The 24,823-nt window shown below is 51.6% G+C and overlaps 8 protein-coding genes across 8 annotated transcripts; 3 read left to right on the top strand and 5 right to left on the bottom strand.

Annotated features, from left to right (window-relative positions):
- Positions 1-3,055: 3,055 nt before the first annotated feature.
- Positions 3,056-4,602, top strand: BBA_06035 (G protein alpha subunit; the record flags this gene model as incomplete). The annotated part of the gene is made up of 5 exons (XM_008601132.1): positions 3,056-3,170; positions 3,379-3,563; positions 3,699-3,856; positions 3,919-4,177; positions 4,258-4,602. 5 exons carry the CDS (start codon positions 3,056-3,058, stop codon positions 4,600-4,602), a joined length of 1,062 nt encoding a protein of 353 aa, XP_008599354.1.
- A 995-nt stretch (positions 4,603-5,597) lies between these two features.
- On the bottom strand, positions 5,598-12,633 carry BBA_06034 (urea carboxylase; the record flags this gene model as incomplete). The annotated part of the gene is made up of 5 exons (XM_008601131.1): positions 5,598-7,885; positions 8,062-8,113; positions 8,174-8,296; positions 8,863-12,328; positions 12,413-12,633. The coding sequence occupies 5 exons, from the start codon at positions 12,631-12,633 to the stop codon at positions 5,598-5,600; spliced, it is 6,150 nt and encodes a 2,049-aa protein (XP_008599353.1).
- Positions 12,634-14,072: 1,439 nt separating this feature from the next.
- BBA_06033 (LamB/YcsF family protein) lies at positions 14,073-14,915 on the bottom strand (the record flags this gene model as incomplete). Its single annotated transcript, XM_008601130.1, has 2 exons — positions 14,073-14,759; positions 14,832-14,915. 2 exons carry the CDS (start codon positions 14,913-14,915, stop codon positions 14,073-14,075), a joined length of 771 nt encoding a protein of 256 aa, XP_008599352.1.
- Positions 14,916-17,430: 2,515 nt separating this feature from the next.
- Positions 17,431-18,216, top strand: BBA_06032 (spherulin-1A; the record flags this gene model as incomplete). Its single annotated transcript, XM_008601129.1, has 1 exon — positions 17,431-18,216. One exon carries the CDS (start codon positions 17,431-17,433, stop codon positions 18,214-18,216), a length of 786 nt encoding a protein of 261 aa, XP_008599351.1.
- Positions 18,217-18,721: 505 nt separating this feature from the next.
- Positions 18,722-19,750, bottom strand: BBA_06031 (metallo-beta-lactamase superfamily protein; the record flags this gene model as incomplete). Its single annotated transcript, XM_008601128.1, has 3 exons — positions 18,722-19,295; positions 19,354-19,490; positions 19,541-19,750. The coding sequence occupies 3 exons, from the start codon at positions 19,748-19,750 to the stop codon at positions 18,722-18,724; spliced, it is 921 nt and encodes a 306-aa protein (XP_008599350.1).
- A 304-nt stretch (positions 19,751-20,054) lies between these two features.
- Positions 20,055-20,740, bottom strand: BBA_06030 (uncharacterized protein; the record flags this gene model as incomplete). Its single annotated transcript, XM_008601127.1, has 5 exons — positions 20,055-20,114; positions 20,255-20,305; positions 20,386-20,467; positions 20,573-20,592; positions 20,690-20,740. 5 exons carry the CDS (start codon positions 20,738-20,740, stop codon positions 20,055-20,057), a joined length of 264 nt encoding a protein of 87 aa, XP_008599349.1.
- Positions 20,741-21,096: 356 nt separating this feature from the next.
- BBA_06029 (carboxymuconolactone decarboxylase) lies at positions 21,097-21,936 on the top strand (the record flags this gene model as incomplete). Its single annotated transcript, XM_008601126.1, has 3 exons — positions 21,097-21,183; positions 21,233-21,501; positions 21,567-21,936. The coding sequence occupies 3 exons, from the start codon at positions 21,097-21,099 to the stop codon at positions 21,934-21,936; spliced, it is 726 nt and encodes a 241-aa protein (XP_008599348.1).
- Positions 21,937-22,592: 656 nt separating this feature from the next.
- Positions 22,593-23,330, bottom strand: BBA_06028 (uncharacterized protein; the record flags this gene model as incomplete). The annotated part of the gene is made up of 1 exon (XM_008601125.1): positions 22,593-23,330. The coding sequence occupies one exon, from the start codon at positions 23,328-23,330 to the stop codon at positions 22,593-22,595; it is 738 nt and encodes a 245-aa protein (XP_008599347.1).
- Positions 23,331-24,823: the final 1,493 nt, after the last annotated feature.

The following is a 24,823-nucleotide window of genomic DNA, read 5'->3' as shown; positions in this document are numbered from 1 at the left end:
TCAGGTGTGGGACAAGTGTGCCTCTCTGGGCCGTGTGTAGTCAGATATGCAGCCAGAAAGAAGACGGGCGCTCCGAGAATGACGGCAATGAGTAACTAGTCCTGAGTATCACCGTATGCAGCCAGCCTCGAGGCGCCCTGTCTTGAAGGTTCGCGACATGTTTAAATTAAGACGTGCGGCATTGGACCCTGATCTAGGGCTGCAGCGGTTATGTACCCTGGCGCCAGTGACGACTTGGAGCAGCTGGGCCCTGACGTCCCGAGGAATCAACAGCGAGCGAGTTCAAATGGCGCTCAGAGTGGAAATTGCTGTAATAATTACCCAGTATGCGGTGGCTGGTGGCAGGCAGGCCCACGTATACCTACAGGCCTGATGAGCTTGGACATCTGGTGAATTCATCATCGACTGGTGCCGCTGCAAGAAATCCACCCCTGTAGACTCATAGTCATAGTGGTGAACAGGCGGGCGAGTGCCGGAATCGGTGATTGCAAGAGGCGGGGCCCTGCGTTGTGCATATTGGCTGGAAAATGGAGGGAAGAGCAGATACAGTCAGACAATTTATCAGGGGCTGTGTCCATTCCTTGTAATTATATGAGGGTTCATGACGATGCTTTTGTTAAAAGCGGCAGTTGCCATGCAGCTGTGCGTGAGCATGGAAGAAAAAGGCATAGCCGCAGGTGGAGATGGCAAAGGGCACAGCACGACTCTACTGTTACAGCTGCTACGGAGTATGTAGTTGCCTGCAGAGCTGACAGTGATGCTACCTTGTCAATTGTGAACAAAAGTTGGGCTTGACTGTTGACTGGCTCTGGACAGCGACAAGACTTATATCGCATGAAACTTATATAGCGAAGACCCGTGCTCGATGACTGGGAGGTGGTAGTCAGAGTGGAGAGCATCACTGGAGTCTATCGAATTTTTCTACCAGGTACGAAGTCGCGAATCGGAGAGTGAAAGCAGACGAGGCAACGCAGGGTGATCTAAGAGATTCGTAGGAGATTCGCTTGGCAAACCTGGGTATTAGCCATAACTCACCAATTACTGGTAGTCAATACGGGTAATTGACTAGTTAGTAGAAAGCAGAGTGGCGTAGATGCGGAGCCAGAATTTGGGGCTTGTGGCAGGGCTGAGGACAAAGGGCGCTGTAGCGGTCGAGCAGGATTCTGGAAGGCGGTTGGTTTAGCACAAGCCGAACTTGCATATGCAAGGCTGCATTATTATGCAAGGTGGGCAATCACGAGTCGAGAGATGGCTGCAACGAAGCGAGGCGGCAAGGCGGTTTGTTGAGAGTGCACATCACGAAGCGGGCAACCCCTCTTTGTCCGGCAGCACAACACACCCCGATGCGGCTCGCATGCCGGGTAATAGTGACCAAGGGGGGGCTGCTTTGTGAAAGTCGTCCCGTGTAGACGTTTTGGTAAAATGGCCGATGGTTAGCGGACAGAGAGGATGAATTAGCACTGCAGTAGTGGCAGCTGGATGCAGGTGGCAGGAGACGGCATGGACGGTTCGTTGCCGACGCATTGACTCGCGACGTGGGCAACTGGATTTTGAGTTGCGGGCTGCATGAAGGGAATCTCTTGATGGATAAATGATGGATGAAATGCGCGATGTTGCATGTTTTAAACGATACAAGTAAATGGTCGCGCAACAGGTTGTTATTGGTAAATATCAGCTGCTTGTGATACGGCGTATATGCAATAAATGCTCCGTTGGGTTGCTCAGATTATTGTATACCTCAGATTATAAGGTAGTCGAACTTCTGGGCGTTGCAGTGATTACAGGGCCTTGCCCGCTGGTCGGTGGGGTTTTCATTGGCCGACATAATTACATTAAATTAACCCACTCTCACAGTTTTCCCTTGGATTTTTAATCTGGCGTAGATGGGGAAATACCTAGTGGAGGGGCCGTGGCCTGTCTTTCCACTGCGGCTGCTACTTGGCGGGCCTCGAGTCCTTGTCATCAGCGTGTCTCTCTGTTTGTAGGCGGCAGAAGATGGGCCGCGTCTGCTCCTTTTTTTCGTGCTTTTTTCGAGCGGCGAAAATGAAGAATAGCTACTAGATGGATTCTACGTTCTTCTGTCCTACGAAGCTCTTTTTCAAGTCGTGCATACGGAGCGCCGCCTGTAATCAAAAGCACGTACCGAGTACATTACATGGCACTCGATGCTACCTTCTGCTTGCCCGGTCCCCGCTCCTCTGCCCACGCAAGCACGCTAGAGTCAAGACGGAGACCAGCTTGTCCTTGATTATTACGGATTATTACATAGGTAGGTAGTTACAGAGTAACGACCTGCCTAGACTCGGAGATTCCAAGTCAATTTACACGACAAGGCAGGTATTTATCGCTCTTGGACTTGGATTGCTTGGGAGTATGCAGTCGTAACCTTGCCGACCCCGTCTGTCCACTTTCTACACACCAGCTTCCCTCTTTTCTTTTCTTTTGGGGTTTTCTTTTTTCTGTCCCTCCTCTTCATCTTCTTCCCGTTTTGGTTCTTTTTTTATCGGCTGTCTCGCTTTGTCCACCTCCCGGTCTTGCTTTCAATTCATTCATTTGCTCATCAACACCACCACCACTACCCAGCTCCTGTCAGCTTCCCAACCGAGCGACAAAAGTCAAACAAACTCGAGACACTGCGCCCAGCTTTGCCGTCAAACAGCTCTTCTTCGCTGTCTCTCTACCCGTTGCCTCGACGTGCGCCACAAACACCCTGAATTGCGCCTCTCTGCCCGTCGACGGCCTTGGCCCTCTCTTTCTCAAGCTCTACGCCACGATACCCTCATCTTAATCCACTGCAGCGTTTCCACTACCTCCATCGCACCCCATCAACGCCCTCGCATTTGCCACATCAGCGCCCACAACCTCGTCGCATTTCTCGCTTGATACCTTCCTTCCTCTCCCGCTTCTTCGTCCGGCTCCTTCGACCCCGCGGGCATCGACTCTACCCAAGCCCGCCCGCCTATCCGCGAAACTGGCGCCCCCTTCCGACTCCTCCGATAGGTCCTGTAGCCGTTTAGGCTGTGGACGAGTCTCTTCTTCCCTAGGCTTCGCTGGGATGTGTTTCCGCAGTCGCAAAAGCGACAGCGGCGAGGCTCGCTCCCGCGAACTCGATCGCGTGCTCCGCCAGGATGAGCGCCGCATGGCCAAAGAGGTCAAGCTTTTGCTTCTCGGTGAGTTAATTACCGGCGCCACAGAATTATCCAACATTTTTTCTCTCGTTTTCTTCTTCTATTCTGCTATTGCCTCGTTCTGCTGCAGCTTCAGCTTGGGTCGCACACTGCTGAGCCATGTGGAGTCGAAATCCGTCCTCAATCCTTGCCAGCTTCTTGGAACCCTCCTACTACGACTTGCAGCGACTAATCTCTGTGTTACCTTTAGGCGCCGGTGAATCGGGCAAATCAACTATCCTGAAACAAATGAAGCTCATATACTCCCAAGGCTTCAGCAAGAGCGAGCGACTCGACTGGAAACCCGTCGTCTTCAACAACATTGTACAGTCCTTCCGCACGATCAACGAGGCCATGTCGGAACTCAACTACGAGTTCGACAATCCCGACAACGAGGTAAGCTCCTACCCCAGCTCGGTGTAACCTGAAAGCTACTGCGTGACATCTTATGCTGCATTCTTCAGCTCGCGCGTAGTAGCTCATCACATGCGCACGCAGCTGCCATCACGCAGACAGCTAACAATGCTGCAGAAATACATGGCCCGCATTCTTGTCGACCACGAAATCAGCCCCGAAGAACTACCGCCCCAAGAATACCTAGAGCCCATCAAAAGTCTGTGGCAAGACAATGGCGTGAAAAAGGCCATCGCCAAGGGCAATGAGTATGCGCTCCACGACAACCTTGCATAGTAAGTGAAATTCCGTAATGCCACCCATCTTACTTATCCGCGCGGAAATTGACCCCAGATAGCTTCGTCGAAGACATTGATCGGATTTGGGCCGACGGCTACGTTCCCAACGACCAGGATCTCCTACGCTCAAGATTACGAACCACGGGCATCACCGAAACCGATTTCGACCTTGGTCAGCTAACATACCGCATGTTTGACGTCGGCGGCCAACGATCTGAGCGGAAGAAGTGGATTCACTGCTTCGAGAACGTCAACTGCCTTCTTTTTCTAGTCGCAATCAGTGGTTACGACCAGTGTCTGGTAGAAGACAAGGACGGAGTAAGTGGCGCCAATCGTCCCCCGGCGCGCATTGCGTATTGCGTCCACGGTGGCCCTTTCTAGCTAACACGTTGCTACAGAACCAAATGAATGAGGCTCTGATGCTCTGGGAATCAATAGCCAACTCGCACTGGTTCACGCGCTCGTCAATGATTTTATTTCTCAACAAGATGGATCTCTTTCGTGAAAAGCTACCACGCAGCCCCATTAGCAAGTACGGCTTCACCGACTACCACGGCCCGACGGACGACTACAAGGCTGCCAGCAAGTACTTTCTCGAAAAGTTCAAGGCTTTGAGTCGTAACCCTGAGAAGGAAATTTACGGCCATTTTACCAACGCCACCGACACCAATCTGCTCAAGATCACCATGGGCTCGGTGCAAGACATGATAATACAGCGCAACCTAAAGCAGTTGATACTATAAGGCAGAGATTAGCGGAGTCTCAGCCGTTGTTGACATTCGCCCCGTTGTCGCAACTGCTTCTCTTCATTCTGTCTCGTCCAATGCAGTGTAAAAGCGCATGGACATTACATTGTATTCTTCTGAATGATTATCATGTATGATTACGGTATTTTCACGGCCTCACATACCATATCTTTCATTTACAACTTTGTATTTTTGGCTTCTTTGAAAAATTGGTCAGTTTTCTTCTCCATCGCAAGGACGAGCGCGAGATGACTGCGGGATTTGAAAGAGGGAGAGCGACTGGCCCTGCTTGTAGCGACACGGTGCTGATGGATACCAGACGACAATGTGACTTTATTTGTGGTGATACCCAAAGCTGGAGGGATCGAGGTTGCCCTAATTTTTTTTTTCTTTTTATGTTTCCGACAATAAATACAGACTGGAGGCACAGCTTTTTCTTGTTAAATTTTTTATCGGAGCGATATTTTTTTTTTCCGTGGCATTTCATCTTATCTGTTGATTTCTGTGGCATGATGTTCTGTACCATTTTCGGTTGTAGCCTTGATTCTTTGTTTCTCACTGCCATTTTCCTTTTCACAGTGTCATTGGTATTTAGTACAAGAACTCTTACCAACATGGTTCAACAGAATGACAGCTCATATCGCGCTCGTATGATTCTGATGCAAACAAATATCAGCAACCGCGTGCACAGACTGACGCAAAAGAGGCTAGCAGAATGCGGCCTGTGACGCCGACGAATCGGGCCTAGCATGTAATGGCGGCCCATCGCAAGCCACTTCCCCGCAAGTTTAAATGTATTGAATAAAAGTTACTTGGAGTGACGACTGGTCGCCTCTTCTCCTAAACTCCCCCCCCCCTTCACGGATACTAGCTAGCTAGCTAGCTAGCTGGCTGGCTGGGCAGCCAACAGCATAAACATGCTTCAATTCACGCTATCATTAACCTGGCGCCATTCTTCCTTTTCCGGGAAGTAGTATTTCGAATACCCCACCTTACAAACCCCTCTCGATCGAGTCAGCCGCTATCGAGAGCGCCTCCCCCACGACGTGCACAATCTCATACACCTGTATGCCCTTGCACGTCTGCGCCCAGAGCCTCAGCGCCGCAATGCTCAGCCGCCGCATCCTCCCCGGACACGGGCGGCCGCCATCCTCTTTCGGCCCCAGCGAGCACTCCAGATGCGTCTCCTCCACCAGCCGCTCTACCGCCCCCAGCAGCATCCTCTCCTCCGCCTCCAACCCGCCGCCGCCGTCGTCGTCGTCGCCGCCATGATGCTCCGCAACAACCCTCGCCATGCTGTCCAGCCAGTGCGTCAGAAGCAGCGCGCACGCATAATTGCTAATCGCGTGCTGCGCGCTCCAATGGCCCGTCCGACCGCGCGCCACGAACGCAATGCCCACGCGCACCGGGATCCGCAGCGCGCAGACCGCATGCCGCACTGCCGTCTTTGTTGTTGTTGTTCGCGCCGCCGCCGCCGCCCGGGCGGCGGCGGATTCAAGGAGCAGCGGGTTCCGCACCGGCGAAAAGGCTTCGGCGAGGGCGCGCGGGTCCCGCGTTAGCAGCTCGCAGTGGGCCTGCAGGCCGGCGCCGAGGTGCACGTGTGCGAGACGCAGCACGGCGGCGGCGTTGAAGGCGACGGGGCCCTGGGCTGAGGTGGATGGGTCGAGCGAGGTCGTCTCGATGGCCGGGTCCCAGCAGGATTGCTGCCAGGCGGCGAGGGCCCGGTCGTAGACGGCGACGGTGGCGGCGGGGAGGTTCTGTGAGGGGCCGAGGAGCGGCGAGACGGCCTGGCGCTCGAGGTAAATCTGCATCAGCAGGCTCTGCACGAGCAGGTAGTTGCCAAATTCGGAGATGACGGCGGCGGGTTCGAGGGGCTTGCCGGCGAGGAGCTGCGCGAGGCAGTCTTGGTAATCTCGGTTTCGGGTGTTGTTGGGTTTGGTGTTGAGGACGCTGTTCTTCCATGCGTCGGCGTTGGGTGCTCGGAATTCTGCCTCGCAGCACGGCAGTAGCAGCTTCATCTCCGAGTTGGTTAGCTGCGGCGGCACGTTGAAGCAAATGGTCTGGATGTTGAGCGTAAAGTATGCCGCAAAGATGCTTCTCCTCCTCTCCTCCGCCTTGCCCCAGTCTATCCAGCTTCCCCCGTTCGCGTCGTCGTCATCGTCGAGCCGTGCCTGTGACAGCGCCTCACGCGTGAGCGTCGACAGCTGGCTGCTCATCGCCAGCGCTTCCTGCGCAAACGGTGCGTCCAGCCAGGACATTGTCATGATGAGCACCAGCAACGCCTGGAGGAGCTCGACGTCGAACGCGGGAGGCTGCGGTGACGAGTGGTGTGTCGCCGCCGGCTCTCGGATGGGCGACGCGGAGTGGTCGGTGGGGAGCTCCGCATACTGCGGGAGGCCGTGGAGTAGACAAAGTGTGGCACCGACCCTGCGTTTCTCCAACTCGCTGGTAATCATGGCCTTGGCGAGAACGTACATGGGATACCCCTCGGTGTGCTCGAAGCCGTAAAACGAGCCCGTGGCGGCGAGGGTGAGCACCAGCATCGGCTTCATCGTGTCAATGTTGGCAGTGGGGATGTGGAGGAACGGCAGGTGCGGGTGGTAGCCGCGCATCCAGCTGGCGATGAATCGCGATAGTTTAGGCCGGCTGGGGAGGGTGAATGGAGCTGGCAGGACATGAGAGAACTTGTTGACCTCGGTCTGCAGTCGCGCGTAGGCGGATGAGGAGATGGTCCAGGGATTCGCGGCGGCAACATCCTCCATGGCGTCCAGCGGTCCTGGAATGCGGCTCGGGCTCTGTCTCATGGCTGTTTGTGGAGTAGTAGTCGACGGAGTCGTAGAAGACGCATAGTTCCGATTTGTGATAGCCGGCGTCCTCGTCTGCACGTAGGACGTTGTATCCGGACTTGCCGTGCTCGGCAATGCTCCAGACACCGTAGTAAGACTGGTAGTGTTTAGCAACGGATCCATGTCTGCATTGGTCGGATGAAATATGCCCATGAAGTAGTTGTCAATCACTTCTGCCTCGTTGGGCAGAACATCGAGACTGAAAGCTTCCGTTTGCATGGCATGTAGGCCCCAATCCACTTCAACCGAGGGGCTCATGTCCACGGGAAGGTACGACAGGGCTTGTGGCAGCCGTTCGTCAGTGGCAGGACTGGCACAATTCTGTTGAGAATCCTCGGCAAGAGCCACGTCGGCAGCGACACCGAATCTTGGCGCAGATGCCCTATCATTGGTATTCTCTGGCAAGCTGGGAGGCGAAAGAGATGAGGCAGATGCTGTAGAAAAAACAGGTAGCGAATGATCCTTGCTGTCTTGATGTGGTAAAGGGATTTTGGCGCCATATTTGCAGCTCGAGAGCCGACAATGACGTGAGAGAAGGTCCCTTTTAGTATCCGAAATGGGTTATTCACACATGTCCCAGCATTTTGAGATGGGCCATTGCGGAACTTACTGCCTGGAGAACATGCGACCGCAAGCACATTGAAAGGGCCGCTCCCTTGTGTCTTTATCATTTGAGTCAGCCAAATGCCTCATTTGCCCGGCTGACAAACAGAGAGACTTACGCGTCCGTAAATGTCGATCCAGATGTTCCTGGCGTTTAAATGCCCTCTTGCAAAACTTGCACGGCGCAACGGGGACTCGCGGCCGACCGCCCATATTTTTTTCAGAGGGCGCAACGCACGCAGCTGTTGGAGGCCAAATTTATGCGGAATACTCTAACCGACGCTGGACCATGACTTGGCTATGGCGCAAGTGATTGATACTGGCTAGGTGAGATTGGATAGCCAAGATGTGACGGAATTGGCCGGCATGCACTGGTAAGCTGCTGCTGGTGTTGCATCTTTGGGACGAACGTCCCGAGGTCAGTAACCGGGGAACAGTAATCGGGGAAGAGGGGGTCGATATCTTTCTTGGCTGTGACCCGGCAGGACGGGCAGGCCACGTGATGGCCGTTGTTTAAAAAATCTTATCTAATTCCGACGGAATCCAACGTTTTTACATTGATAACTTATTTTTAGCTTGTTGGTTCCCGAGCAATATGCAAGCTAGTTGTCACGCAGCTCATCTCTTTGGTTGCTGCAACTCTCCGGTTGGCCGACACTGCCTTAGGACCGAGTACGGCGCCAGTATTGAAATCAATACTAGACTTCATGACGGGAAAAAATTACAAAATATTTCATAAACTCGATTTTACAGCACAAATACCTTGGGCCTTTCTCTTCGCCTTGATTATCACCTTGCCCGGACTTACCACGCTCCCTGGGGGCTGCGGTATCCCCGCCACCACAAAGCCAGCCTCCTTGTCCCCAGCAATGATGTTAATCTCCATCTTCATAGCCTCCAATATCGCCACAGTCTGTCCTTTTTGAATCTCATCACCTTCCTTGACAAGGACCCTCCAGACATTGGCATCCACAGGCGACTTGATGAGAGCCACATTTTCCGACTCCTCGTCGCCCTCGTGCTCGATCGCGTCCGCTGTCGCCAGTCTCTTTGCTTCTACCCACTCTTCATACAATTTCTCCTCCAGCTCGGCCATTTCCTTCGAGGCAACCTCCTTTCTTCTCTTCCATTCCTGGTACTTGGGGTCCCGCGCCGCTTCATCAAACTGAGCAATGTACTGGTCCATGTTGATGGTTGTTTCAACAATGTCAAACACATATCGCCCAGCGTCAAAATCTTGCTCAATTTTTGTGTATTCCTCTTCTGATACCTGATGAAACTTGACGAGGTCGAATTGATTAAACAGCCAAGGCTTGTCTGGCGAGAAGCCCGGACGGTTGCCTGCGGCGTCCCAGCCGCCTAGCGTGCGGCCCATGAGCTGGTATCCTCCCGGCGCGGCGACAGGATAGATGGCCGCCAGTGAGCCACCGAGACCGATGGAACCTCTCGGTGTATAAATACGCGTCGGGTTGTACTTTTGGCCAGTAATGACGCGCCACGGATCCAGCGGGTATAGGATCGGCGTCCCGACGAAGAAGCCGACGGCAACGGTCAGCCATGGGGCCTTGAGAATGGAATCAAACACGTCCTGACGGCTATCAAGAGCGTTGTTCTTCCGAAGATACTCCACATTGTCTGGCATGTAAGCCGCGGTCGGCCGGATATTCTCCATGTATCTCTGGTTCGACTCGGCAAACGAAGAATGGTCCAGACAAACCGGCAGCCTCAGTTGTCTTGCAGGTATTTGAATGCCACTGATCTCGCCGGCTTCTCTATCCAGCTGAATGAGTCGTGCCAAGAGACTCTCCCTGGGCGTACTTTGCTGGTTAAAGTGCACGGTGAGCGTGGCAAAGTTGGGTTCGCCGCGAACGCCAGGGAGCTGAGCACGGGAGAGTCCTTGTAGAAGAAGGTAAACACAAGCAGTGTTCCTCAAATCTGGGAGTTGCTCCCCGTACTCGACAATGATGCCAGTGTCACCGCCCTGACGGTATGTCACCCTAGGATGACTGCCTGATGCCGGTGTTTGATGCAGGATTGATGACGCTGGTGCCTTGGCCACTTCCACATGCGGAGAAGGAATTGTACGAGTGCCGCCGTTTGAGTACGCTTTAATGGCTTGTAGATACCCCTCCTTGCTCTTTGAAAGCTGCAGGGCATCGTCAAACGAAATGGACTGAAAGCGTACTTTATTCCCCGTCTTCAGCTGTCCGACCTTCCACATCTCTGCCGAACACACCGTCGTCGGGCACGCAAATCCACCGAGCCCAGGCCGGTCATGGGCAAAGATGATGGGCGACTCGCCGGTAAAGTTGACGCCGCCGTTGGGATACCCATAGTCAAAGACGTTGGACGGGTGCGATCCGCCCCCGCCGCCTGACGTGCGCGCCCATTTCAGTCGCGGACCGGACAGGCGCACACCGCTGCGACTGCTGTTGTGGCTCACGGACCATTCGGCTTCGTACAGCGTGGTATGGCCTTTTGGTGAGAGAATGTCCTCTGATCCGTACGGGCCGTCGATGCAGCGGATGACTGTTGCGCTGTCAGAGTCAAAGATGGGCAGACCTTCTTTCGGTAGCGACAATGGAGAGGCCTGCTTTGCCCAGGTCCCGGACCGCGGGTCGAGGGCGAGGATATCGTGGGCTTGCAGCTTTCTGCCTTGAACACCACCGATGCCGAGCTCTGGGGCTGTTGACTTGGACCCTAGATAGTCGGCTACTTGTGGGAAGCCGCCCTTGACTGCAAGATATGTGCGAGTACCATCCTTTCCCACGCGTCCGAGCTTTAATATTTGGCCTTTTCCTACAATGAGCCGAGACCACATTGGCTGTGTCTGCTCCTCCAGGGTAACCAGCAATTCCGCGCCGCAGATTGCCACCACGGCGGCCTCGTGGAACAACAGCTCCGGTCCGACCAGGGTAATCTCGAAGAGTTCCGCACCGGGCTCATTACCGACTAGGATGTTTGCGACGCGTGCGCTGAGATCATCCATTGGTCCACCGGGAGGAATGCCGTGACCGACATTGACGCGACCCGGGTAGTCCTGCAGAGTGGTGAGGACACCTGGGTCGAGCACCTGCAGAGAGCAGCTCTCAAAGTGAAAGTTTGATAGCGAGTTTGTCAATGTCTGGCCGTTGACAAACATGGGAGAAGCTATAATCTTGGCGAGATATTCCATGTTGGTCTGCGTACCCTGCAGTGCGCTATTGTTCAGCGCCTTGAGCATCGTTGCCTGCGCGGCCGACCGTCCGTCCGGGCTGTGAACCATGATTTTGGCGATGAGAGGATCATAGTACGGGGTGACGTTCTGCCCGCTGCTAACCCATGTGTCAACTCGGATACCGTCCCCTTCCGCCCATCCCACATGCTGCAGGACCCCCGGCGCCGGAGCAAAGTTCCGCAGCGGCACCTCGGCGTACACACGACCTTCAATCGCCCAGCCGTGCGGTTCCAGCTTCACAAGCCTCTGAAGCTCATCCGAGTGTAGGCCCAGTCGACCAGCCCGCTCATGGTCGGCCTGCCGCAGCATAAGATGGACTAGGTCAACTCCGTAGCACAGCTCCGTGATGCCGTGCTCAACCTGCAGACGAGTGTTCATCTCGAGGAAGAAAAAGTCGGCTGTCTCATCGTCGACGAGAAACTCAACCGTGCCCACACTCTTGTACTTGAGCCGCGAGGCATAGTTGGTCGCCGCCTGGCACATCTTCTCCCTCATACCGGGGTGGCGCTCGACGAACGGGCTCGGACACTCTTCAATGACCTTTTGGTGTCTGCGCTGCAGCGAACACTCGCGCTCGCCAAAGGCCACGACAATTTCCCCGTTGCCGGCAACCTGCACCTCGACATGGCGGGAGCTGGGGTAGTATTTCTCCAGGAACACGCCGCTATTCTTGAAAAGAGTGCTGCCGCGACTCTTGACTACGGAGAATGCATCGGTGACTTCTTGCTCGGTGTGGCAAACTTGCAGGCCCATGCCGCCACCGCCGCCAGTGGCCTTGAGCATGACAGGGAAGCCTAGAGCGCGGGCCGCCACGCAAGCATCATCAGCCGACTCGAGAAGGGATGTTCCGGGGATGACGGGGACGTTGGCGGCCACAGCAATGGCCCGCGCCTCGTGTTTCAGGCCCATGGCTCGAATGGATGCCGATGACGGTCCGACAAAGACGATACCAGCGGCGGTGACGGCGTCAGCAAACTCGGCATTCTCGCTGAGGAAGCCGTACCCTGGGATAACAGCGTCCGCGCCCACGCGTTTGCAAATTTCGAGAATTGAAGCACTTTTTTGTTGTTGTTTGAACTAGTTAGCGGAGAATTTTGCAACCCGGCAAAGTGTGAGACCTCCGACCGGGGGCTTGGCGTACCTGTCAGTGTATCCGGTGCCATTGTCGCCGGGAAGTAGGACAGATTCGTCTGCCAATTTTGCGTGCAGCGACGTTGTATCCGCATTGGTAAATATGGTAATACAGTGTACGCCAAGCTCCTTGCAGGCTTTGATGCAGCGGACAGCAATTTCGCCTCTGTTAGCGATTAGCACCCTGCGGATGTGCCGCAGCGGCTCAGTGCTGCTGCTATCGGGAGCCATACTTGACGATGGGAAAGAGGAGATGCAACAAAATAATAATAACGCTCCATATTCTGTAGGATGTGCCGAATTTATATATATGCCGCGACGCAGATGCATGTTTCGGTAGGGGAGCGCGGCATTGTCTCAATACTTCCCCGCATTCCTGACTTGGATTCCCCGCTTCTCCACTTCCCCATGATTCTCCACGGAATTGGGGTAGAAACTATTCTAGGTAGTCACTGTCCAAGGGTATTTACATGCCTGGAATAATAGACTTGCACGTAGCAGACGTGAAAGATTAATCCTATAAACTATAATAGATGAAAAAAAAAAAGAATAAAAAAAATGTATAGAAAGCTGGGAACATTTCATCGTGGTATCCTGCACACTTGGTCACTGAATAGTCTACCACCTCACCTACAGCTTCAACTTTGACACTATCCATTACTTGTACACGATAACTGAACATAACTTCCACATTAGCATGCAGGTTTCTCTGAATCGGCTACCTTTTGTTTTCGGCGGGCTGCCGGCTACTCCTGCATTGGCACCTGTCTTTGGCCGGCCGAGGACATGTCTAGTCATCCGTCAAACAGCGACAGAAGCGAGATGCTCTCGCTTTGAAACCTTGACACTTTGGAAATTTAATTTGAGATGAAGGCTTCTTTACATCAAAAGTGCCATAAGTTCTCCTTCGCTTCTTCCTCCGTCTTTCCGGAATACGGCTCTTCTCTGACCATGATGAAGTAGATAATACGGCCCAGGCCAAACACGTCGTCCGTCTTTTCTGCCGGCCACTCCCAAACCCAAGCCTGGTGGCAAGAATATTTGCCCCGGGCGCTACCTTGTGCTCCGTACTGGCCATCGCACTACACGCAAAGTCGGCAATGTGTAGATCGAGGTCCCGGTTGAGTAAAGAATTTGTGCGGGTTCATGTCATAGTGGACAACGTCCAGTGCATTGAAGTGTAGCGAGTCCCCGAGATACCTGCAACCCCCGGCGCCGTCGCACCTCTTCAGAAATACCTGATGTCTCCCGCATTTCAGTTCCCAAATCCTCATTGTTCATGAATTACAAGGTCAGACAGCACGAATCGGGCTCTCACCTCATCAGCTGAGGTATGTGTGGGCAGTCACCCAGTCGTTTGTGGATGTCGGCCTCTATCCGCATGTTGCAGTGATATTCCTCCTCTTCTCCAAGCAATTACGGCATACGGATACTTGACGACATGTTTCGAAGGTAGGAGTTGCTCAAACATCTCGCTGCTGCTGGTGTGTGACGTCGGCTGCGGAGGCTGTAAGTGAGTCGTGTTTACACAAAACTGCTTGGTGCACAACTCATGCCTTTTGCAACGAAATACATGACCAAAGGGAAAGTCTTCAACAACCCATTGCTTGCGAAGAAAAATCTGCCCAAGACTTTCTTCTTCTAATTTTTCCGTGGTGGCTCGAATGCATCTACCCCAACCTCGCCTGATTCACCTCATCCACCGCCCTACGCACCGCCTTTGCATTATCCAAAACCCCTGGTACATCCGAATGTATACAAATACTAAAGATCCTCCCCTTCACCCCCAAATCCACCTCCCCGTTATTCCAAGTGCCCGTCCTTGCCGCCTCCACCGCTCTCTCACCACACATCTCCGGCGTCACCGCCCTCGACTGCGCCCTAGGCACCAATTTCCCCTCCTTTGAGTAATCAATATCCACATACACCTCTCCCTGAAACTGCAGTCCCAGCTCCTCGCACATGCTCCTCTGCTCTTCGTTCTCGCATCCATACACCGGCACTCCAAACGTCCTACACGCCTCGAGCACCGCGCGCATTATCGCGGCGTCGCGCTGCATGTAGAAAAACAGCTCTCCATGTGGCTTGACGTGGGCGAGGGCAACGCCTTCAGAGGCAAGCATGGCCTGGAGAGCGCCGACCTGGTAGAGGACCAGGGCGTGCACGTCGGCCGGGGAGACCTCCATACGGCGGCGGCCGAAACCGACGAGGTCGGGTAGGCCCGGGTGGGCGCCGGCTTTGACGCCATGGAGCTTGCAGAGACGGATGGTCTTGAGCATGATGGAGGGGTCGCCGGCGTGAAAGCCGCAGGCAATGTTGGCAGCGTCAATCAGCGGCATGAGCTCCTCGTCAGGGCCCTGTTACAAGGTCAGCGGTGCGTCGGAAGCTGGGCTAGGCAGCAGGGGATGGATCCGGAGACGTCAAGTTACCATTTTCCATTGACCGAATCCCTCACCCATATCGGCATTTATTTCATAATTTTCGGCGACTCCTGGCGCCATGGCTGCGGACATGGTCATGAGCTAGAGTTCAACGCGCTAGCAAAGAGAGCTTGTTTTCCACAGCAAGATGCGCGAGGAAGAAGCTGCCCCGTCTCCTTTTTATTCATTTCCTCTCAGAGTGTCTCTAATGCGTGTGTTTAATTTTTTTCTCCAGTTTACTGCCAATATTGCAACCTCTTCCATGTCCCCTCCATCTAGGCTTGGCTGTGGTGGAAAGTGGCGACAATGACGCTATTGGGGTAGAAACTCCTTGGCAGCGGAAGCACAAGGTTGGAGGCGGGGTAAAAAACGCTTGGTCTACTTTTGAAATAGGTAGTCATTCTGCTCTCATCCATCTTTATAGCAATCTACACTCAAAGGTCTTTACAAGTGCATGTCTACTCGATAACTTGCCTGAACCATGAACACTATTACCTCTTACCATTGCGCTCAAGCTTTATTTACCTTTACAGTACGTAACAGTACGTCTTCAACGATCATGTCCCGAAAGTTGTTGTCAAGTATTCTAGATGAACTATTGCTCGCGGCATATATCGACGGCTCCTGTACAAGTAAAAGCATGGCGGCTCTGATGTGCGACACGTTGCAGATCAGGGATTGGCGTGAAATTTACGTAGTCTTGCTAGACGAAGTCTAGCAACACAAAGATCGTGCGGGGAACAAAAATGAGGCAAAAAAGTGTGATCCCGCCCGGGCTTGAACCGGGGACCTTCTCGGTGTTAACGAGATGCCATGACCAACTAGACCACGGGATCCGATGCTAGTTCTGTCGCTTATTTGTCACTATGAGTAGTACGCTGTCTTTAGTGGGTCAATGCGAGATAGTGTGATCTGTACGATATGTAGTGTTCGCAGTGCTGCAAAACTCACTGCCCATGAACGCACTACCCCAGGATGATCTACTTGCTTATGATACAGAGACAGCAAGTGCACAAAGCATTTTCAGTAACATAATAGAGCTCAAACAATATGGATGACCGATATCGAAATTGAGCCCGGAAATGACCAGCCCCAACACTAAGCAGGATCGCGATATGTATAACTGCCGGTGAAATTGACTTGAGAAGTCGATTGAGTCAATCGGTGCATTTCGTGTCTCTGTCTAGCATTATGGTGGTCGTGGTTCTGTAGCTCTCCATTGTTGAGTCGCCATAGTTGAGGTGCCGTTTCCCCCTGTTGGTGGCGGGTTGATTGCTCAAGCGACGCATTTGATGGGGGAACAAGAACATTGTATTTTTTTTTTGAAAGCATTACTGGTAGTTGATTACCAGACAACCCGAATTTTTGCAATGACTACGGAGCGCAAGGTGTATAGCGAGTCAGAGTACAGATATTGTACTACAAGTCACTGATGCCAAGTACACCACGACAATGAAGACGCCGCGCAGTTGCAAATTTTTACGTCGTCACTGACTGCTAGCTCTATCGCTCTCCATCAATTAATTACGCGCTGGAAAAATAGACAACAAGGGAAGAACCAATTTCGGATGGCTCGAAGCCGGGTTGACTACAGTGCACAGCCTCAACTACAGCTGCTCCCGCTGACCCTTGCAACCCTTGATAAGCCCTGCCTATTTTAGCATGCCAGTCTATTTTTGGCGTTGGCTGCCCAACGGCTGCGCTTCTGCAATGCAACGCTGCAGACCAGATGAGTCGCTACTGATATAGGCAGGGCAGATTTGACAAGTTGATTCCACATGCTGCTGCTATATGCTGACTCTTGGCCGATTCTACTAGCCTCCGACTCTGGCGCAGCTGTAAATTACGGCGCCGAGATTATTGCTCAGTGAGCCTGTGGGCTGCACCGCAGCTCCAGCGTCAACCCACAAGGCTCGCTCACGACATCAAGGCAGGGAAACAATCTGTTTACCAGTCCAAGATATTCCCAAAAATAGCCCAGAGACTCTGATAGCCAGTGACAGACCGAATATAATAATAATTTTGGTAAATAAGTGTTCTCTGCGATGCAATGCAGCCTGGCATGGCCTACACCCTCCCCGGTGTCTATTTCGAGGCTAGCACCAGCTCACACACTTTATGTACACCCCTCCTCCAGCCTGATGATGAGCCAGATCAATCACTGCAGATCCCTCACTACGGGGGTATAGCTAACGTTAGCTCATGTGTTTTGTTCTAGGTTGTTTCTTGGCTATTTTCTGCGTTTCCGACTTGGCCTTATTGACGGCTGTTTCCACTCTTCCAGGCCAATTCCGCCCGTGGGCCACTTACACCTCACGACAGCCACGCGGATTCTACACATTCCGACCACCACCACATCACTCATCATCGGCTGTGCATGCAAGGCTGTTGCTGTAAGTATGATCTGGATATCATGGTTGGTGAGCACAACTTCGGAGCAATGTCAACACTGGCCAGGTCTGAATCCTTCAACTCGTGTATATAGTCGAAGCGTCTGTCCCCCCAACCAACCCGCGAAACGAAATGTTTCCTCATCCCTGAACCAGATCTGCAATCTGCTAGCAAGCTTTATTATCACTATTTGAATCCAAAACTGGCTCCCACCATAATGCTCTTCACTTCCGCGTCCACACTGTTCCTCGCCGGCGCCGTCCTCGCTGCCCCCAGCAGCAAGGCCGGCGCCGTCGACATTGACGCCGTCATTCCGCCCATCGTGCCAGTCAACACGCGCGGCGGCAACGCCGACCTCATCACCAAGCTCATCACCGCGCCCACGGCCGTCGACCGCGCCAAGCTGCTCGACCAGCCCGGCGACTGGGTCTTTGACTTTAAAGACGTCGACGCCACCAGCCGCTCCGAGGCCAAGGGCCGGGGCGGCCTCTCCATCGCCGCCACCGCCAAGACGTTTCCCGCGCTCATCGCCAACGGCGCCTCCATGACCGTCGCCTTTCTCGGCCCTTGCGGCATGAACACGGCCCACGTCCACCCGCGCGCCACCGAGCTCAACATTGTTGTCCAGGGCCGCCTCGTCACCAACTTTGTCCTCGAAAACGGCGCGCCGCCCGTCGCAAACACGCTCAACACGTTTCAAATGACTGTATTCCCGCAGGGCGCCATACATCAGGAGTTTAACCCAGACTGCACAGACGCCGTCTTTGTGGCGGCGTTTCCGGATACAGACGCCGGCGTCAGCCAGGTTGCGCAAAACTTTTTAAGCTTGCGCGCGGATGTCGTGGGCGCGACGCTTGGCGGCGCGCAGACGCTCAATGGCAAGGACATTGAGAGTTTTCGGCATGCTCTTCCTGACAATATCGCGCTTGGTATCGACGCCTGCTTGGACAAGTGTGGCATTCAGCGCAACGCCAAGCGTGAATTGAGTGAGCTGTTGGACTAGGTGCGACAAGTGCCCCTCAGGTGACTGTTTATCTCTTGCGTATATAATCTATTCGAGGATGACATAGGAATGCTTGGATGGTCTTACCGCCCTATTTACGATGTTAATTTGGAGTTTTGGCGAATGGACAAGGGCTATTGAGTACTACAAATTCCTGTACATATTATGAACTTTTCAAATCAAACATCATTATTTTGTATCATCTTTTATTACTTTATAAAATGAGAAAGTCTTACTATAAGCACTTTAGTTCTGCTATCGTTGGTAATAAACTTGGAGCACGATTCTCCTCACTCGGTGAGATACAAGTGGTGGTGACCTCAGAACAGCCAACGGTGACCGATCCCATGTCTCACAGCAGAGTCATCGTTCGGTCATTTGTTCCTTTCACGAATGTCTTGAGGGTTCCAGAACTGAAGGGATCAAGGATCGAGAATAAATAACACTATCTATACTGGCAGCTTAAATTTTTTCAGGGCATCAAGAAGATGGGGTATATATGCCTTTAGACATCGAATTCCCAAACACCCTCCAGACAGTCAACATGAGCAGGCCACACGAAGAGCTCACCATCGTAAGCCTTCCTCAATGACGCAATCTTGCGGATTGTCTCTCGAGCAGCCGGCTCGTCTTCATGAAGGGTGCCTGACTCTGTCACACTAATACCCTTCCCAAAGGGGGCTTCAGGGTAGTGGACGAGATCGTAGCAATGCATGCAATCACCGCCCAATACAACCCATCGCCTTTCCCCGTTTCTATTCTTCGTCCTAGCAAGCGCAGCCAAGTTACCTGGGAAATGACCTGGAGCCTGCACCAGCCAGAAACTCCCATCCCCAAAGAAATCGTAACCATTCTCAAAAGGCCCGATTCGACACCATTTTGCGGGCGCCTCCTTTGCTGTTGGAATTTCCTCAATGGGAAGCTCTGCTTTCTCTGGGTTCCATATGCGACCGTCAAAGAAGCTGTCAGGATAATCTGGCCACGACTTTGCAGCTGCCTTTAGGGTTCCAGGGCCACAGAGGAACTTTGCGTTTGGAAACGAGGATCCCATCGGGTAGACGTGATCCCAGTGGGCGTGGCTATGGGGGGACACGATACAATTAGCTAGGTAGGAAATAGCTTTCGACTATTGCATACCTTGGTATAAGATACTGTACAGTCTTTGGATCCACACCAACCGATTTTGCGTCTTCGAGAATTGTATTTGGCGCTGGTTGCACCTTGAAAACGCAATGCTGGTTCCTTTGGATTTCAGGAGGGTACTGAGAGAGATCCTTGTAATTGCTTTAGTATGAGATTGCTCGAATTCCAGATAGACACTTACATGAGAAACCCCCATGTCAAACCAAAGATGTATATTTGATGACTTGTGTATGACTAAAGACCTCCAGGAGTTGAATTTGGTAGTCCCGCGGTGGCCGTCAATTGTGAGTGATGCCGAAGCCTCCATCAGGCCGCTTCCGAAGACATGTAGCTCAACGAAAGAGGAAGCGTTTTGCGTCTCGGGCAGGCTTTTCTGTGTACTTGAAGACATGGTCGTCGTTTGCTATTGGTAGCTTCTGAGTACGGCAAGCTGAAAATATAGTCGCGATAGTTGGTGAGAGTAATGACTTATCAGCCAATTGGGCTAGATGTGTTTCTGCTGGTCGCGAATTAGTTGAGTGTGCTCTAGGATAGATCTGAGGATGCTTGAGATCAATATATACCATTAATAGATATGAGTTTTTGGACGTAAAACACTACGTCATAATGTGGTGTTCATGTGTTACGGAAGCATCGGAAAGCTAAACGGCGACTGGATAGTCGACATCGTTTTATTAGAAACATCTATACTATGCCTACTGCTGTTCAGCACAAATCTTGTTAAATTTCGCTTTTAGTCTCCACGGAAGCTCTATCTGAAATATCTTTAGTCTAGCATCGGTTCTTTGTGTGTTTGCCAATCATCGAAGGAACGAGGTCACAGTAAGGGTGGGCTGTCGGTGCTTGTATATCCCGATCACCGGGGTTAGAGAAAGGCATCGGGGCTCGTACATACCGATCCGAACAGCACATCCATGGGGTATCCATGGAGTTCGTATTTACTAGTCTAAACTTTCTAATTCAGATATTGCAGAATAATACTGCAGCCAGCCTAGTAGCGTTCATTACACTGAACTGAGTTTCTACTTTGGCTGCTGCGGAAGCACCCGACGTTGTAGCAGCTGAGCATAAAGTTTCAGTTCGGATAGGCTCCCCATAGACTGGTTGCCTAGTGGCATTATTGTGCTACTTTGAACCTGTCGTACAGTACCAAAGTTTCTTCTATAGTGTCAACGCCCCCAAAAGCGCTAGACTCTCGGTTGAGGTAACGTACGGTACTTTACCGGTATCGAACTGCAAGCACGTAGGTTTTTAAATCTGAAGCTGGTTATTCACTAGTGCAGGCAGGAGTTCCACCCGTGCTCTAGTCTCGCTGGCCGGCATAACGTACAAGCAGCGACGCCACTGCTCGGACAGTACAATATCTGAAAACGTCGGCCATTAGCGTAGACGCAAGTTCCACCTATATGCTAAACTTAGTAGTTAGTAAGAGCGCAGTATCTGAAAGCGCTAAAAGAACACAGTATCCGATACTAGAGATGTCAGATACTAGCACCTTCTCAATAAATGTTGTCATAGACTTTTATACTGCAGATGGCCTTGGCAGTCTCTAAGTCTACATTGCTTCGGAAAGATCGGGTAGCTAGGCGGGCAGAAAGGATTTGTAGACACCATATAAATTGTCGGTTTGCATACCACCCTTAGACAAAATAGTACTTACTCATTCAACATACCTTACAGTCACAACTTCAGTACAGCCTACTTGCCCTTCCAGCTTGAAAGGTCATTATCTTTACAATGGATGCAGAACTATCAACATTTTTAGAACGACATGCCTTACAGTTTGAGCAATCACTGGGTAGTAGGAATTGGGATATCACTATTGTGAGTAGCAATTGATGTTATTATGCGTCTATTATGAGGCTAAGTATAGATTACTGGACATGCTGACATTTGTCCTGCTTCCAAGCTATCAGCATTAACCAGTGGCACTCATTTTGCCACTGCAGCGGGCAAGATATATGAATACCAAACTAAACGCAGGGAATTTTCGACAAAGGCACAGCGTCAGAGTCTGATTCGACGGCTGAGAGAGACACTTGTGAAACTTGTGGTTATCAGCGGAGTGCCGAAAAGCTTTGAGGCTATCCTCGGCCTAGCGAGCACAATCGAAGACGAGGATAATGACAAAACATTTTCTCGGTTGGTATACACATGTTTTTTGTTTTTTTTTTTTGCCTGAATGCATTAGCTAACATTTTATAAAGAAGTGGTTGGACGCCTGAAACCATTGCAGTTCGTGGAGAAGACATGAATAATCGTATTTATCAGGGTGACGCGGACCCAGTGCTTCGTCTGTTACAGCCTCATCAAGACTTCATCTTTGTTCTTAAGGATATAGTCTATGGTCTCTTTCTATCCGAAGACTCCAATCTCTCGAATTTGGAAGCCGAGATCGTGCTTCTCTCATCACTGATTATACAAAATGTTCCTAAGGAAGCCATCGGACATATGAAAGGATTGCTCAGGTTGGGAATGGAGAAGGAAGTGCTCGGTAGTCTTGTATCTGCCGTGGGTAACGTCGCTGAGTACATGGGAATGTCTGTACCAACATTGCCGTCTGTAGAGGACATTTGATCAATCCATATATCCTGCCACACAGAGCCATCTCACAAAGTCGGAACTTTTGTCAAATCTGTGCAGATATCATGTGACGAAATTTTTTGAGGATTGTCTCACCTCGATATGCGGGTTAGCTTCGAAGAGACCTTTTTTTGTGAACCATTTTAGTAACTAGACTACCGAGGATTAGGCAACTGTGTCATGTTCTGAACAGAGATTGGATAATATACAAGAAGCCTCGCACAAGATAGAAGTTTCATAACGTGGCAATACTCTAACTCAACTGAGCCAGACAACAGGCTTAGATGCAAAAGGTTCACATCGAAAAGCGAAGCTAGAAGCTTTTTATACAAGAGGAATAAGGATCTGATAAGGAAGTCAACTGATAGCATTAGCGAGTCTTGTAAACATTGACAACTATACGGCGCTATAGCATGCATCTCAGCTAAAACTATCATGTACTAAAACTTGACCCAGAATCTAGGCTAGAAGAGAAACTCAGAGCTGTTATTGAGAAGACAACTTTTCTCAGGCAAAAGGAGAACTTTGGCGCTGGTGGAAGTACATTTCAAAGTATTCCACAGAAGGAGTTGCTGTTGCGCAGGTGAAGAGTCAGTCTCAAAGCTCGACAGACAGATGAAGTCAGGGCTCCCCGACATTTCTGTTGTCTTCTAAGACCGGTTCTCCGGGAGACGGTTGGAAACAGAAGTCGGCGCGGGGGCGGCGGGATTTTTCTGGTGAGCATTCAAGCAATCCTGTCGGCTCCAGATGTAGGGCGAACCTAACGCCTGGCGTTTCTCTCCAACGAACAAGTCGCAGAAAGCGCTGGTGCCGCATGTCTCTTCGGATTCATCTCCACGGGAGCCACAGAAGTTGTTCTCGTCGGCCTCCAAGAAGGGCAGGTCCTTGGGCTCGGGGACGTGAGCCTTGAAGCACTCATCAGTGCTCTTGAAACGGGTGTCCTCTGTCTGCTCATTATCTTCGCCAAGCAGATCTTTGCCTCTTGACTTTTCGAACTCGACAATTTCATCAATTTGCTCGCAGTAGAACTTGGTGCCGCAACCGCTCTCAGTCAAGCCGCGATTAGCGCAGTCGGCATCTACGGAGTGGCCAAAGTCAAAGGGGAGGAGCTCCTGCTCGGGCTCCGGCTCGTGCGCGGCGGTGCAGGCCTCGATGGTGTCCCAGACGGGCTTGGTCTTGAAAATGGTCGCGTTTTTACCGAAAGCTCCAATGGCATTGCAGTATCTCTTGGTGCCGCATTCGTCTTCGTCGTACCCGCCATTGCGATACGGGCATTCGGAGCCTGAACCCTCTGGAGCGGGCTTGAAGGGAAGCTTTGGAAGAGATGAGACCTGGGGCAAGCCGGAGACAATAGTCCCAGCGCCAAGAAGGAGGACGGTGTATTTCATGGTGATGAAAAGGTAGAGCTGAAAGCGTGAATAGCTGTTGAATGAACAAAGGTAGAGATGAAAGAGTGAATATCTGCTGAATGAACAAAGGTAATGGCTAGGTTGGAAGTGATAAGCTCTCTTTATATGCATAGCCACTCGCTTAATACACCAAAGACACAGCAGGTAACTTTTGATTCAAGGGGTCAGGTGTGTGCGTACATCTTCCTCTTCGGCGGGATTTCTTAGTCAAGTTCAAGCTTTGACTTGACTATTGTGTCTATTTGATGGAATAAAGGCCCGGCCCATTAAAATGATATGCCGTCCTAGTAAGAGTCTAATGCCTAAGGTAAATCCGACGAAGTCACTGACTAGTCAATGTGTTTCTAGTAGGAGTATAGACCGTGGTGCAGTTACTACGAGTCACTGACCAAATAATCATTGTGTCGCTGCAAGGATGCAGACCCATAGCTCTGCTGGGCTGCCCTTATACAACGTTGACACATGTTTTATGCGGAATGAGTCGTTAGTGATGTGGGTACTCTTAAAGGCCTCCCGCAAATTGATCCAAATAACCACGGTTTATACTATCAAGGTGAGGCAGGAAAACAGTTGCCTCGTTGTACATTAAAATTCTAGTATCAGTGTATCTACCTGTTACTACATGGTGAATCACAAGACACCCATAGTTTTGATACACTGCTACCTAGAGGCAAGAGTGTCAGCAAGCTACGGCTTCTGTTGCCATCCAAGCAGCAAAACATTTGCATAGCCAGATTCCAAGGGCCTCTGGATCGGTGTAGATTAGAACCAAGAGTACACAGCATTATCGGATACCGTGACTCAATTACTCTGGCTGCCATGGCTCGCTGGTCAACCTAGTTTCCTGTATACGACATCAGACAGCAAGGGGACCATTTTCCGAAAGGGATCTGACTATGTGCACCGCAATATAGCAACTGCGCATCCGGCATTACCAATACGGCTCCATATAATCTTCAGGGATCAACCTAGTGTGAATTGCCTGTGCTAGGCAGCATAGTCGCCGTGACCTGTCACACTTGGGTTTGAGTCCCGTCTGGTGAACATGCCATGACAAGTTAAAGACTTGCGTATGTATTTAGCTGGAACTAATACAGGAATCAATGTACTTATATCTGAATTAGTAAGCTATACTTGATCTTTGGGAAGTTGTAGGTTGGTCCGCCCGCACCAAGATGAGTGGCGGTGTTGTCCGACCAATTTACGCGTTTCACCTGACTACCGCTACAAGTGCTTGTCGCATATGATTATGTCTATTGTTCAGCGATTGGCATGACAGAGTTTACTCGGACAAAGCCTGATGTTTCACCATCGTTCACAATTTACTACTGTTCAGTTAGGTAGGGAAGGGGCCTTGCTAACACCGCGTTTTATAGAAGATGGCATTTTCTGAACAATACCCCGAAATGTAGTGTATTTGGCGCGCATATTGTCCATCAACTCGCATTACTACATTTTCAAAAGAGAAAGAA

The sequence above is a fragment of the Beauveria bassiana genome (genome assembly GCF_000280675.1).
Source record: "Beauveria bassiana ARSEF 2860 unplaced genomic scaffold BBA_S00017, whole genome shotgun sequence".
Lineage (NCBI taxonomy): Eukaryota > Fungi > Ascomycota > Sordariomycetes > Hypocreales > Cordycipitaceae > Beauveria > Beauveria bassiana.
The sequence above is the reverse complement of the archived record's forward strand: the minus strand, read 5'-3'. Positions and strand labels throughout refer to the sequence as shown.